Consider the following 14,269-nt stretch of genomic DNA (forward strand, 5'->3'; position numbering starts at 1 on the left):
TGTGTAGTGGCAGTTCAGGGAGACGTGTGCTTGTTTTGACAGAGCAGTCAGATTTAATTTAAGAAGCAGCTGTGCATTAAACCCTTCAAATTACCAGTTCAGCCACACCTGTGTTAAAGACTAAAGGGCTTTTAAGATAATGGCATAGCAGTTTGACTTCTAATGTCCAAACACTAATGTTATTTTTTAAAGCAGACCCACACCCTCATCTTGCTTTGTTGGGTTCACCGAAAGACATCACAAAATGTTTATGACCACTGAAGACCAACATAGAGTCCACCTTCAAATGTTCCTTAAGTATTTGAATACAAGAGGATGCAATGTCAGAACGTTTAAAGAAAATACAGTTTCCAGGCCATGGATTAACCCTAATCTGGACCCAAACCTGGATTAAACAGAGTCTCAACCCAGACTACAGTGGCAGTGGTTAATCACCATGTTCCAATCTTAATCTAGTTTTAGGTGAACTGGGCCTACATTTATTTACTTTAAAAAGTGTAGTTGCTAAGCAAGTCCCGAGCAGCTACCACAACAACTAATATTGGCTAAACAAACGTCCGTTAGGGGTTAAATGCATTAATACATTAACAAACTAGGGCAATGCACTGCATCTGATTGACAGACACACCCAAATGAGGAGTCATATTTTCTCTTTACCCTTACTGGCCCTGTGCAGCCTGGTTCAAGCAGATTCTCGGAAGCACCAGTCCATCACAAGGACATGCACTTTAAAATATTATAACGGTGCATCAAATGTTATTCCTATAAATTCTGTTCTTCCATTAAGAGCTGAAGCATACACAGGGTAGAGCAGGTAAGAGTCTCATCCACTTAACTTCTCCCACCACTGATGAAGGCTACTCCATGAAGATGAGGTGCATCTCCTCAGATAGCCCATTTTTACCCATCGCCTCCATCTTGTGGTCTTGCACCAGAAATGCAAAAAAAAAAAAAAGTAGCTAAAAAATGTAACCCGATTGCAGCGTAGCCGGTTAGTGATATTGTTCGATAAAAGCACAAAAACACACTGATGCAGAAGTTAAACACTATGCATATTTATTCGACCAGTTAACATGAGTTTACAGACATTACTTTGTGGAATCATGTGGCAATACATTAGCCATCTATGGTTAAGTGTTTGCTGGGTTGCTCTATAGCTTGTATACAAAAGCAGACATATCCAAGTGCAATAACATTTTGAATCGATGCAGAAGAGTCCCGCTTCAATGCTGCAAGATTAGAAAAACATCCACCCACTAAATCAGCCATCATTAAGAAAGATCAAAACACATCAAGTGTTTCAGTGGGACTTTGATGTACACCACCGACCTGCTTCCTCTTCACCTCTCACACACACGCACGCGCGCAGACATTTTGGCTCAACACTTGCGGGGCTGCTGGATGAAGAAGGAACGCTGGATGTGGGGTTTCTCCATGCTAGGCCTGACCTTCCCGTGCCTCACTGAAACCGGAGTCTCCGGAAAATCATGACTCAACTGCAGGAAAACAGGAACAGACGTCATTCTTCAGTCCTCAACCGCAGACCCAATCAGAACGTAAACCTTCCAATGTATCTTCAAATATACTGCGCCAGTGGTTTTACACTAGTCCACCCTTGTTGGCAAACAAATGGACCAGTGCATGTGCATCTACACCCCAATAACACCTACATGCAAACGCTGTACAAAACAAAACACCTCGTGAAATAAGTCAACAATGTACCACAGTGAAATTAGTGCTTTTTTTCCCCCCATCTTGTTAAAATCGTTTTCAGTTCAACAGAGGTGCTGTTCTGGACTACAGCATTAAAAAATAATAATAAACAGCCTATAGAGACACTCCTGGCTCAGGAGTTATAGTGGCACGACAACAATAACGTATAAGATTCCAAGTCCAACAGGCCTCAATAGCACATACCTTGATGCGTCCTTGCTAAACATTGGACCTGTATTTTTTAATTATAATTAAATTACATTTGCTGCATCACAAAATTGCAATCAGTTCTCCCATCCAAACACTCAAAGTGGCTCAAATTCACATGCTCACAGCACATCATGAAGCAAATGCTGATTGTTAAAGCTACAGCAGTCCAACACTGTGATAATGATGCCATAAATGAGGTATTGTGCAGGCCAATCAGCAGCTGGCAAAGATACAGACCTTGTCCAGTGGGCCTGCCCAAAGAATCCCAATTTGCTGCATGCGTGAAGAGGTGGTCAGAGACCTGTAAACACACACACACACACACACACACACACAATGATGCATGCACAGAACACAACCTGAAAGTCAGTACTTCACGTGCAGTTTCTGTTTCTGTTCCTCCCCCACCCCATCAACAAAACACACTAGAGGCGTTAGAACTCTGCAGCAACAGAGGCACATGCAAAGAAGAATGTTTTTTGTAACGGATTTGAAAAGGGCCGTCTGACAGCAGTGAGCAGGAGAGGCTGGGAGAACAAATAGATGGCAATGCAGGTCAAAAAGAGAAATGGTGCACCTGGGTTTGTCTGGTCTCCTGCCCTCTTTCTCCGGTACATTATCCTCACCACTTTTCTTAACCACTCGCTTTCTTCCAGCCTTCACTGTAGAGAAAGGGGGCGGGGTTTAGAATGAATACGACGTCCAGGCAATAGCACACCACAGCCAATGAAATAAACCCAGGTTAAGTATTTACTCTCACGAGGCCACTCAAGCACGGGTCAAATACATTTGGTGGCAGTGAACACACACTGTATGACAGTCACTACACAATACGACTGGACAGCAGGAAAAGTGCCACAAAAATAAACATCCTGATACATTTTACACTAAATCTGCAATGACCTAGATAAGTTAGTCTTTGAAGTTTCCTGGGATGATATCCAGCATCTAATCCAGTACCTTAATAAATCCAGTCTGCATAAGTAAAACCATCCGTGGAATGCCCATCCCCACCAGACTAGTGTATACAGAGCAGCCAGGGTTGTCTGGACCAGTTGAGCGCTTACACACCCTCAGGCAAAACAGGCATTAGGACTGGCAAAATAACACACACGTCTGTCCAATCAGTCGAGGTTTGAAAGGCCAACTCCTAAACCAAGAGCTGACTGGTTGCCAACTCAGTCCTCAAGTCCCAGAATCTAATGCGACACCCGTACACCGTACGATCTGTGTGGTCCAGAAATAACGTGCCTGGCTGTACTTCTTACACTAAATAATCCCCTGTTCCACATACAGAGCACCAAGAGATAAACTACTGCAATTACGCAACTTCGTACCTTGCGTCCCTGCCCCAAGTAGCTAGTTTTCAATGAACGGCTCAATAGTCATTAAAGTTTATATTATATTATAAAGTGATGAATGCACAGGAACGCAAATACGAAACTATAGCAAACGTCTAAAAGCCTGAAGAAAAATTGCATCTTTATTGGTTTTCTCGAGACAAACTGAAATCCAACAAGCGAATGAAACAGGAAGGGTGATGTGTGCTGATGGAGTGCAGCTTTCCTCTTTAATCACTACCCAGCTGCGCTTGAAGCACGAACACTTCGAGCATGTTGGGCTGCATTTTAAGTTCTTAACGAGGAAAAAAAACAGAAAAAATGTTTTTAGACATTTTTAGATGCTCCGCAACAGGCTTTTCATTAGTGTGAAGGAGCTTCTCCAGTCGCTCATCGACGGGTGCAGCGACACGGAGGAGTCAACACAACAAAGAGAAATTAATATTTTTACAAATCTAACCAAAACTTCAAAACAACGTCAAACCTGCAGGAGGGTGACCAGCCTTCAGCGACACAGGGTCTTTTGCACCAGTTTTAGACAGCTGCACCATTTTCAACTTAAGTCTACAACAGAACTGAGCCCAATCCTACGACGCCCACTCCAGGTTTTGTTTATATAGTCGTGAAACAAACGTGACGTACATCGAGTTTGAGCGCGAGGCAGGAAGCGCGCGCGCGCGCCTCAGCGCTGCACACAGGAATCTACTGCGTGAATTTGTTGCACGCGGTATTTAATCGGTACGAGTGCTGCAAGAATCAAGACACCTGCCTGCAACGCTTTCATGATCACCACAAAGCGCGCTTTGCAGCGTATTTCCTTTGTGTGGATTTCCTTCGCATTCTTCACTTTCACTTGCTGTAACACACGCACGTCTGTTCACAAGCCCTAACCTCAGCTGGCTTATTGTTGTCTTTCTTGGTCTGCTCGCTAAACTATTTACTGCACGCTAGATGCAATGTGTCCCCCTCGCGTTCCGCCCCTGTCTCCTACGGTTCAGCCTGTTTAACAAACCGTACTCCCTAAACGTTAAACCTCCCAATCTAAAATAAACTGCCTGGTGGATAAGGCCTTTTCTGAGACAAGCAGCTGCTATAGTTACAGGCGTCCACAGTTGGGACTGTAAGCTTCGCGCTCTTAGCGCCCCTACGGCTGTTTTTACGGAGACATACTGCAGCGTGCACTTATAATCCTCCACGTGAAGCCTCCTAAGCAATGCAGTGTGATGCAGAACGTGCAATACTGACAGCTTGTAATATTGGTGTGTTGCAGATGTGTTGGACTGGAGTTGATCCTGTAACCGCCTACAAAGTAGAAATTCTGCAGTTTCATTTTGCGCACATAATAAAAGTGCACAATTATTCATGATACAATAGAAACAGGACTCTTCTCATGTTGAGGTTTTTATTTTTGGAAAATGGTGGGGGTGATGGGTGGGGTGTTTCCTGTGTTCATTAACTGTAATAGTATTGAAAATAGTTTCTTTGAGTGGTAAAATGTTTTTATATATTTAAGTGATGTTTACTCTTCCGTTACTGAAATGATATGCATGGACATTCCAGTCGCTGAAAGTCTTTTCACACATAAGTGGAGATGAACAATGATTTAAGTGTGTGTGTGTGTGTGTGTGTGTGTGTGTGTGTGTGTGTGTGTGTGTGTGTGTGTTGTCGTTCCTGTTCTGCTCTGTCCCCTAAAATGACAATACAGTGTGTTACCGGCCATAACCCCGCCCACTCCTGCAAAGCCACGCGAGTTGCAGCGATTGTGTAATCTGCAAATCTGGTTTTACAGAACTTTTACAGAACTTTTACAAAAATCTAATGCTACTTCCAGTAAATAAATTACATCTCAGACTGCAATAGGAAACCGGACATTCGGCATTTCCTTTGATGTGTTTACATTTTTAGCATGGTTTCCAAATATGGTTTCTTGGACAAATCTAACAGCCCTTATCTGTGGTTTGGATATAGAATTACCGGGGGGTACTGATTGGACGATTACAGTCACTATGTTTGCCGTAAATCATTGGCAGGAACTTTATAAATCGTAACACCTACATGCTCCAGCAGATGGCGCTCTAAACATGGGGATGTAGCTCGGTTCACATGGCAACGCCAGCGCCAAACAAGTCCACGTTTATGCAACATTTCGACCCGAAACATTTGGAAACAGAATAACGTTTGTGTCCTTTTATGTTTTACCACATATTTTATACTGAACATTTCAAACTACATCGTTCTTATCAAATATATAAAAAGCATTTTAAAAATCTGGCTACTGTTTCGCTTCAAAAGGATTTTGATGGCCGGGAAGAAGAAAGAAGTTAGTTTACAGGTAGCCAGGCTTGATTCTGGGCAGTAAGTGTGGGGTAGTTAAAATATGATATATTTGTGCATTTTATTTGTACGTTATGTAAATAACATTATTAGAATATATATTTGTGTGTAATAGGTGTCTGTCAATAATGACGAGCAATGGGGGGAAATGCTGGCGACGAATGGGTTAACAGGTGAGGAAATAAAACTCAAACGGAGGGTTTTACAGAACAAAGCAGTTTTAAACGAGATAAATATTAAAACCACATGTACACGTTTCAGAAGAGGAAAGTGAATATTTAGAGCCCTAAAGGAAGGCTTTGCGGATGTGGCCTCCATCCTAAAATTCATTCATAGAGCGCTGATGACAAAACTCGGAAGTCGGCGGGTTTCCTCCTTTTATTAAACTCTAAAACTAGAAATTTAGCTTAAAGCAGTTATATTTGGAAATAATACACGAAATGTAATGCATTTTATGCAGGTCAAACAAAAATGCTGGTGATATAATATTTAGTTGTTATGGCCTCCCACTCAACTCTGTTGGGGACCTGGTGTGTCCTCCGACGGGAAAGGGGACACGGCCTGTTGGTCGTGAGGGGACATGTCTGTTTGGTGTGTGTCTCTGAGGGGGGACATGTCTGTTTGGTGTGTGTTTCTGTGAGGGGACATGTTTGGTGTGTGTCTCTGAGGGGGGACATGTCTGTTTGGTGTGTGTCTCTGTGAGGGGACATGTCTGTTTGGTGTGTGTCTCCATCAGTGGTGGACGTGTATCAGCGGTGGTGTGGACCCTGTCGAGCTGTCGTCAGCCTGTTCAGAAAAATTAAAAACGAGCTAGGAGATGACCTCTTACACTTCGCTATAGTAAGCTAGTAATAACATTAATTTAAATAACAATCACTATTAAAATTGATTTCTATCATTCATGAAACCTCCTGGCTTTAAATGGCTTTAAATGTAGTATGTAATCACCTAACACAATTCATGTTTTACACCAAATCTGTAATTGTTCTGGGCTGCTTTTTGAAATATGACCATATTCATAATATTCGTTGTAATGCTATATTTTTGCTTCTCCCGAACTCCTCAGGCAGAGGCTGACAGCATTGAAGCACTGGAGAAATACAGAGGAAAGTGCGAGCCCACCTTCCTGTTTTGTGCTGTAAGTCTGTGAACAGAGAGTGCTCTGTTATTGCGGTGCTGTACGGTTGAGTCCTGCGGTGTGATGTTGGGTTTTTGCCGGCGTCGGTGCAGGGCGGGGAGCTGGTGGCTGTTCTGCGGGGAGCTAACGCTCCTGTACTGCAGAGAATGGTGGTGGAGGAGTTGGCCAAAGAGAAACTAGTCCTGGAGCAGGGCGGGGAACGCAGCGTGGTGAGCTCCACCACATCTCAGACTGACCCCACAACACGAGTGCCGGCTTCCAGGCTATTGAACATTTACTATATAGTGTCGTATAACGAATCTCCACTTTTATCTGGATAAATAAAGGGTTTAGGAAATGCTTTTTGTTTCCTGCTGTTAAATAAATTTAATTGAATAATCTCAGGTGAAGGATGATGGATTGACCAAGGCTGAAGAAGAAGAGGAAGAGGACGTTGAAGGCCATCAAAATAATGAAGATGTTCTTGGTACATTCACCTCCTGTTTAACAATCACACACGCATGTGTTACAAGTACTGTAGTGAAGTACAGTGATTATCACGACTCTCCATTTCCCAAACCCACAGTACCTGCTGACCGGCCTTACACAGTGGCAATTATTAAACCAGATGTTGTTGCCCATGGAAAGACTAATGAAATAATTTTGAAGGTAAAATATTCATATATACACACACACACACACACACACACACACACACACACACACACACACACACACACACACACACACACACACACACACACACACATACACATATGAGTCCCAAACAAGTGTCTGCACACACAACCTTTTTATCTCTCAGATACAGGATGCAGGCTTTGAGATTCTGGCCCATGAGGAACGGACTCTGAGTGTGTCGGAGGCTCAGGAGTTTTACCAGCACAGGGCACATGAGGTATTGTGATGTAGTCCATACAGAGTTCAGCACAAGAGCCCTAATAACCAACTGCCTTATCACTCTGTACAAGGCACATTCAACTTTTCAGGATGCTTTGGTGGGACAGGAATGATGGATCCCAGTTACCGAAGGTGCTTTAGATGTCACGCGGCCTGAGTGGGACCGCTTTATTTGTTACACCAAAAAGGAAAATTTTTTATTAAGTGTGACATGGCCAAATTCATTCTTTCCCTCTGATGTCTCTTCCGCGTGGAAGTACTTTGCGTGGGAGTCTAAGAATAGAACTGCTGATTATGTGCACGCCCTACAAGTTCTGCTTATGCTGCAGAACCCCAGGGCCATGTGGGACAGAGCCTCGGGTTGTTTTGAACATGTAACGTAGTGTGAATGCCTGATGCCATGTGTATGTGTATTTTTTGTTTCCAGCCATACTTTGAAGACTTGGTTCGATTCATGTCCGGTGGCCCCTCCCATGTTCTGGTTATCTCTAAGCCCGAGGGTTATGATGATGTCATTCAGGCCTGGCGGGAGTTCCTGGGCCCAGTGGACATAGAGGAGGCCAAGAGGGAGCGTCCAGAAAGGTAGCAGACATCTCACCATTCAAGCATTAATGATTAAGGTTAAAGCTACACTCGTAATCATATCTTCTGAGATTTTTGAGCCACTAACTAAAGGGATTTCGATGTGTATTGTTTATTTATCAGTTTCTCAATACTGCTCTCCACAGTACTACAGTACTGGTTCTGCAGATTGGTGCAATATTCAAATGACCTCTGAAACACATTAAAGCATTTCTCCTCAGAAATGCAAATGAGTGTTCTCTCACAGCATTCCCAAGATCCAACAAGAGTAAATCATTTTGTTAAATATAAAAATAATATATTATAATAATATATTAAATATATATTGGTTCGATCATTAAGCACATCACATAAGTGAATCACATCTGTTGTCTTATAATATATAGCAAAGTGTTGCAATCTTAACATTTCTACAGCAAGTACACAGGAATGCTTTTCAGGATGAAGAAATGTGGCGAGCCGATAGTAAAATGAGGAAAAAAGTGAACACTGAACATCCATAAGGTCTTAAAACAGGTCTACAAATACCTTGACATTCTCCTGTCACACGGGAACCGTGAGGCATTGTACCTCCATTGGGTAACACAGGATCTCCATGTAATATACCCCAGACAGATAGTTGAGGTAACTGACATATGACAGTCCTACCAATAGCTGGAAAAAGCAAGACAGCACAAGGTCAAGCCCTAAGCATTAAGTCTGTTGAGGAAGCTGGAGCCCCAGACAAGACAGAAGATGCAGACAGTGCAGGGAAGCCTCTGAGAAAATGCAGCAAATAGCTGTAGAATTCAAGGCGCCAAGAACGAAAACATGACACAACCAAGAGTCAGAGATCATCTGCAGCATGTCATGCAAGGCAAATGTGTGGGGCAGGCCGACTTCCAGTGGGGAGGAAAGGCAGAGTGGTGGAGAACAACAAAGCTGTGGAACAAAGATCCTGTGGGACCTCCACATCCAGACAGATCAATAAATATACCTGGGACTGAGAGAAGAGAGAAAAGGTGGAATGTTCACACCAACGTTGTCCCAGTGGTGATGGGGGCACCTGGGACAGTGAGGCCTAAGGTGGCGGAGTCGCTCCAACAGATGACATCATCAGTCTCATCCCAGAAGAGCACAACCCTATAGACACTGAAAATACCGTGCAACACCCTCAGACTCCCAGAGTGTATGATATGAAGATATGTATGCATATACACAAAAATATGCAGTAATATATAGGGCTTGCATGTAGTTTATTAGTAGGCTCAAAATATTTTAGTGTTGCATTATTGGGGAAATCTGCAGAACAGCAGCTGTGTGTTCTTAGAGAGCAGGGCCATATTGTTTTCACAGATTTGAGTGTTAACGGCTATAACTGTATGCATCCTGTGCTTATTGTCAGCTTCCCCCTTCTCTCTGCTCTCGCTGAGAACCAGCAGTCCCACCATCTGTTCTTCTTCTCCCTCTCTCTTCCTCTCTCTCTCTTTCTGTCTTTAATCCACAGACTTCGCTTTGTCTAACTTTTCTTCTCTCCACTCCCCCTGCATCCCCATCTGACTCTCTTTCCACCCCCTCATCTCTCTCTTCTACTTTCTCTCTCCCCCTCTGTTCCAACCTATCTTTTTTTCCCTCTTATCCCATCATTTTACCCCTCCCCGCCTCCTTCACTTCGACTTATCTGCTTCGTCTCACCCCATCGTCTCAACCCCCAATCGTCTCTCTATCACCCCCCCATCGTCTCAAACACCCCCATCCTCTCTCACCCCCCCATCATCTCAAACACCCCCATCCTCTTTCTCTCTCACCCCCCCATCTTCTCAACCCCTCCATCCTCTCTCTCTCAACCCCCCATCATCTCTAACACCCTTAATCGTCTCTCACCCCCATCATCTCTCAACCCCCCAACCAATCGTCTCTCTCATCTCTCTTTCACCTGTTCCTCCAGTCTGCGGGCCCAGTACGGGACGGAGACCCTCTTCAATGCGCTGCATGGCAGTAGTGACACCGAGCAGGCCAGCAGGGAGCTGGCTTTCTTCTTTCCCAACTTCAGGCCAGCGGGGTCGGACCGGCGCTCGGGCCACACCGGGCCGGAACTCGAGCCTGTGGAGAGGACATTGGCACTCGTTCGGCCTGACGCAGCCAGAGAGAACAGAGGCATGTGCCAGAGCCATGTCTGTGGTGCACGGAAACGAAACGCAGACCTGCAGGCACACCCATGCAGAGACATGGAGCAAAACACACACACACACACACACACACAGAGAGAGAGAGAGAGAGAGAGAGAGAGAGATGCTTAGACACCTATGTAATTATGTAATTTAGCAAATTCACAGTGCAGTACTAAAAGTTGTATGATTTTTACAATTAATGGAATGTCCATGCATATCATTGCAGTAATGGAAGAATACAATTACAATTTAAAGCTTTGCAGTCTGTCCTGAGGAAACAAAAACTCTGATCTCTCACAAGATATGGATAATAAACCTGGGGGGACTTTTGTCTCATACCACGTTGACATTTCTGACTGTGACAGTTGTCCCCGTTTAAGTGCGCAGAATGAAAACGCTCTCTTATGTTGGCAGAGGAGATTCTAGCAAGGATCCACGAGGCAGGTTTTACAGTGGCCATGCAGAAGGAGGTGATGCTTACAGAGGAGCAGGTGTGTCACTTCTACCCGCATCTCCAGCATGAGTCGTACTTCCCTGCCCTCCTCGCCAGCATGACCAGGTGATCTTTTTTTTCTATAACGTAACAATCATGAGTAGGACCTTTGTTCCATTGACTGGAAAAATAGTCAGATCTGATTTTCACCCACTTCTGCAATATGATGTAAATGTTTTATGGGGCCCGGAACGTCTTATTTAAACATAAGAAATAACTGATCACAATACGCTGTGTGTATCGTGAGCAGTGTCTGAACTATGGTGCTGTGTGCAGTGGTCCAGTACTGGCTCTGGCCTTGGCTAAGCAGAGTGCTGTGCAGCACTGGAGGGATCTTCTGGGTCCCCAAGACCCCACACAAGCAAAACAGGAGCAGCCAGCCTGGTAGGTGCTGCAGCTCCTTCTCACACTGCGTTTCATCACACAGCGTATCATCCTGGATTCAGCTGCCCAAACATACGATTTCAGAACAGCATCTGTGAATTCTGGCCACGTGGGATTTATCACGTGTCATCTTGAGTGTGAAGCCTTTTACCTCTTGACTAAAGGCGGCGGTAATTCCAGAGGGCACCAAACGCCCCACGACTGGGGTGCTGATCTACGTGTTTAAACACGACGTTTTATATTGGTACATTTTCAAGTGCTGAATCTAAATCTGAGCAATCCTGTCGTGTTGGTGTATATGTGGATGAGTTGTTCCAAAGCCTGAGAGCTCAGTTTGCGGGAGAGCGTGAGAGTGTGAATCAGCTGCACGGAAGCAGGAGTCTGGAGGAGGCGGAGCAGGAAATCAACTTCTTCTTCCCTAAAGAACACACGCTAGCCGTCATCAAACCCGACACTGTGGAGGAACACAGAGGTACTGTGGCAAGTAGGGCCAAGGATGACTGTGACAACTTCCTGTGCCACACAGACCATTATGGTACAGGTGTTAACAACCCCTTAAACATTAAAGGATGTAGCCCATGGCTTCTTTTTATAATGCACAATCATATTTCACGGGTTGGGAGAGTGGAAGAAGTCCATATTAGTTCAACAGTTTAATTGGCAATTGAGTAAAGTACTAACATGGCTAATGGGTGAAAGCTAAATAACACTAGTAAGATGTACTTCTAATAATGCTTATTTGAAGTTAACTGATTTTCACTTCTTATGAGGTATGAGTGGTGAAGACAGTAAAGCTCCTTGAAATGGTGGATTTGGAGTGTGATGCTGACACTGTGTGGATCTCCAGCTTGTATTTGCCTGTGCACAAGAATAGACGTCTGAGCATTTGTCCATCCTGAGGTTCTTGGGAATTTTATTGTGGGCTTTATTTTTGCATGGCGGTCTTCCACAGAGGAGATCCTGGGGGAGATCCAAGCAAGGCACTTTGCCATCACTCGACTGCAGGAGACGGTCTTGTCCAGGGAGCTGGCGGAGGAGTTCTACAAGGAACACAGGGATAAGCCTTTCTTCAGTCAGTTAGTGGACTATATGTGCCGGTAAGCTCATACACAGACCAGTTTAAACCACTTTTAATGTCCTAACAAATACAAATGTATACAAAGTCAAAAGATACATAGTACCTTATATCTCAATAAGGTCCATATTTCAAGTGTATGTGGTGATAACCCAAAATTAACGTGACTAAGTCTCATAGCTTATCTCACATTTGCTAGAAAGTATGATTCAGGCCACATGTCTATAGCAGTTTGGTTTCAACATGAACACATTTGCACATGCCTCTTAGCGGCTGGGTGGACTGATTCTCTCCATCAGTCTTATTTGATGGTTATCAGACTGGTTTTTTAGATATGTGTGTGCTTACAGCAACGGGTGTTCTGTGGAGAGCTAGATTCTAGATTGAGGTCTCTAACTTTCCTGCAGTGGTCCATGCATGATGCTGATTCTGACTAAAGAAAATGCTGTTGAGGAGTGGAGGGCCATGATGGGTCCCAGTGACCCCAGTAAGGCGAGAGAGATGGCCCCGGGGTCCCTGAGAGCCCGCTTTGCTAAAGACATCCTGGAGAACACCGTCCATGGCTCTTCCAGTGAACACCATGCACAGGAGAAGATACACTTGATTTTTGGAGACATCAGCTCAGAGAGTGAGATCATCAGCGCAGGGGAAGACGAGTCTTGTCCTTTAGGTAATCTAATCAGTGGTAAACATCTTCAATAGCCAATGCCCATCATGCAATCCAACGTATGTGGAGATATTCAAACATCGGTAACTAATTTGCAGCTAGAAATCACTCACAGCCATGCTATACTGGGCAAGAGAGTTTGGGCCTATTTAGAGAAAATACGGTTTTTAAAGATTCGCAAACTTATTTGGCTATAGAAGCAGATGAGAGCTTTGCAGAGCTGAGGAACCTCCAGACATCGAGATCACCTTCATTTAGTGATCTAAGGAACCAGACAGAGCCAAGTAGAGAAGGTTAGTCCAGATGCGAGTAGAATAACGTTTTATACTGTATCAAAGTTGTTTCCATTGCTGGTACAGACCCAAAGACGGTAAAGTCATAAATCCTTTTGGTGAGCTAATGTTTAGGCATAAATACTTGATAGGTTAACTCAGGAATACCACTGATGTTTGTACAGAAGTAGGAAGCTCTATCAATTTGGACCCTGAAGCAACAGAGAGCCAGTCAGTGTCTCCTGGTCTAAACATGGACTCATCAGAACAGCAGGAAGCACAAGAGATGGACAGTGTTCATAATGAAGGTCTGTTTCTCTCTTTAACATAGGCATCTTGGTCTAGGCTTGGTTCTGAACTAGGTTTACAGTGGTAAACTGTAACTGGTGGATTCTATGGCTAGGCATAGTTTAGAGACTGCCGACGATTAATGTTTTTATTACACATTACGTTTAATTTGTTATTGTTCATTTATCAATATGCCCAATCAAGTAGTCCTCCGCTCATAATGGCGCTCAAATTGTTTGTGATCGATATCCGTTCAAATGACCCACACTGAATAAATGTTTTTATCCTTCATTTTAGATCACCAGACACCCACATCAGACCTTCAAGACCAAATTTCAGAGTCTTGAGCAGAGCAAGAGCAAAGATGTTTCTGCGGTGATAAAGACTTGTTAACTGTGGCAGTGCCTGCAGAATTATTATTAGCAGGAGACATCGAGATCACCAGGAGACGGTGTTTTTAACATTTCTAAGTCCTAAGTGAACTGTACATACATACCTACTACATTTGCTTTTATGCTTTTAAATCATAAGTTTGGAGAAATTTTATTCACACATCTGGTAACACATTAGGTCTTAAGGGTTTTCTCCACTAGCTTAATTGTCCCCTGAAGTTCCTTGGATTAAACAAACACTTAAAAAAAAACACTGTGGCTTATTCTGATAAGAGTTTTATACACTTTATGTTACACATTTTATGTTATACCTGATTTCATCACTAAGATTTTT

The 14,269-nt window shown here is 43.7% G+C and overlaps 2 protein-coding genes across 4 annotated transcripts; one reads left to right on the forward strand and one right to left on the reverse strand.

Moving 5' to 3' along the window:
* Positions 1-1,039: 1,039 nt before the first annotated feature.
* LOC143512344 (death-associated protein-like 1 homolog) lies at positions 1,040-3,906 on the reverse strand. 2 transcript variants are annotated; one of them, XR_013130444.1, is made up of 5 exons: positions 3,748-3,906; positions 2,501-2,585; positions 2,161-2,224; positions 1,330-1,496; positions 1,040-1,229 (listed from the first exon to the last, which is right to left on the reverse strand). XR_013130444.1 is itself a non-coding variant. In XM_077002533.1 (4 exons), exons 1-4 carry the CDS (start codon positions 3,812-3,814, stop codon positions 1,380-1,382), a joined length of 333 nt encoding a protein of 110 aa, XP_076858648.1. In that variant the 5' UTR covers positions 3,815-3,906; the 3' UTR covers positions 1,040-1,379. The 2 variants fall into 2 exon arrangements, 1 of the variants encoding a protein (XP_076858648.1); XM_077002533.1 differs by having other exon boundaries at positions 1,040-1,496.
* Positions 3,907-5,263: 1,357 nt separating this feature from the next.
* Positions 5,264-14,164, forward strand: LOC143512346 (thioredoxin domain-containing protein 6). Of its 2 annotated transcripts, XM_077002537.1 has the most exons (19): positions 5,264-5,439; positions 5,556-5,595; positions 5,713-5,770; positions 6,334-6,437; positions 6,664-6,735; positions 6,828-6,944; positions 7,120-7,201; positions 7,301-7,383; positions 7,538-7,630; positions 8,060-8,214; positions 10,142-10,350; positions 10,779-10,923; positions 11,134-11,241; positions 11,562-11,713; positions 12,194-12,338; positions 12,724-12,986; positions 13,181-13,276; positions 13,441-13,563; positions 13,841-14,164. In XM_077002537.1, the coding sequence occupies exons 2-19, from the start codon at positions 5,563-5,565 to the stop codon at positions 13,888-13,890; spliced, it is 2,088 nt and encodes a 695-aa protein (XP_076858652.1). In that variant the 5' UTR covers positions 5,264-5,439; positions 5,556-5,562; the 3' UTR covers positions 13,891-14,164. The 2 variants fall into 2 exon arrangements, with proteins under 2 accessions (XP_076858652.1, XP_076858653.1); XM_077002538.1 differs by lacking the exons at positions 5,264-5,439; positions 5,713-5,770 and having other exon boundaries at positions 5,457-5,595.
* The last annotated feature ends 105 nt before the right edge of the window (positions 14,165-14,269 follow it).

This window comes from Brachyhypopomus gauderio, chromosome 4, assembly GCF_052324685.1.
Source record: "Brachyhypopomus gauderio isolate BG-103 chromosome 4, BGAUD_0.2, whole genome shotgun sequence".
Taxonomy (NCBI): Eukaryota; Metazoa; Chordata; class Actinopteri; order Gymnotiformes; family Hypopomidae; genus Brachyhypopomus; species Brachyhypopomus gauderio.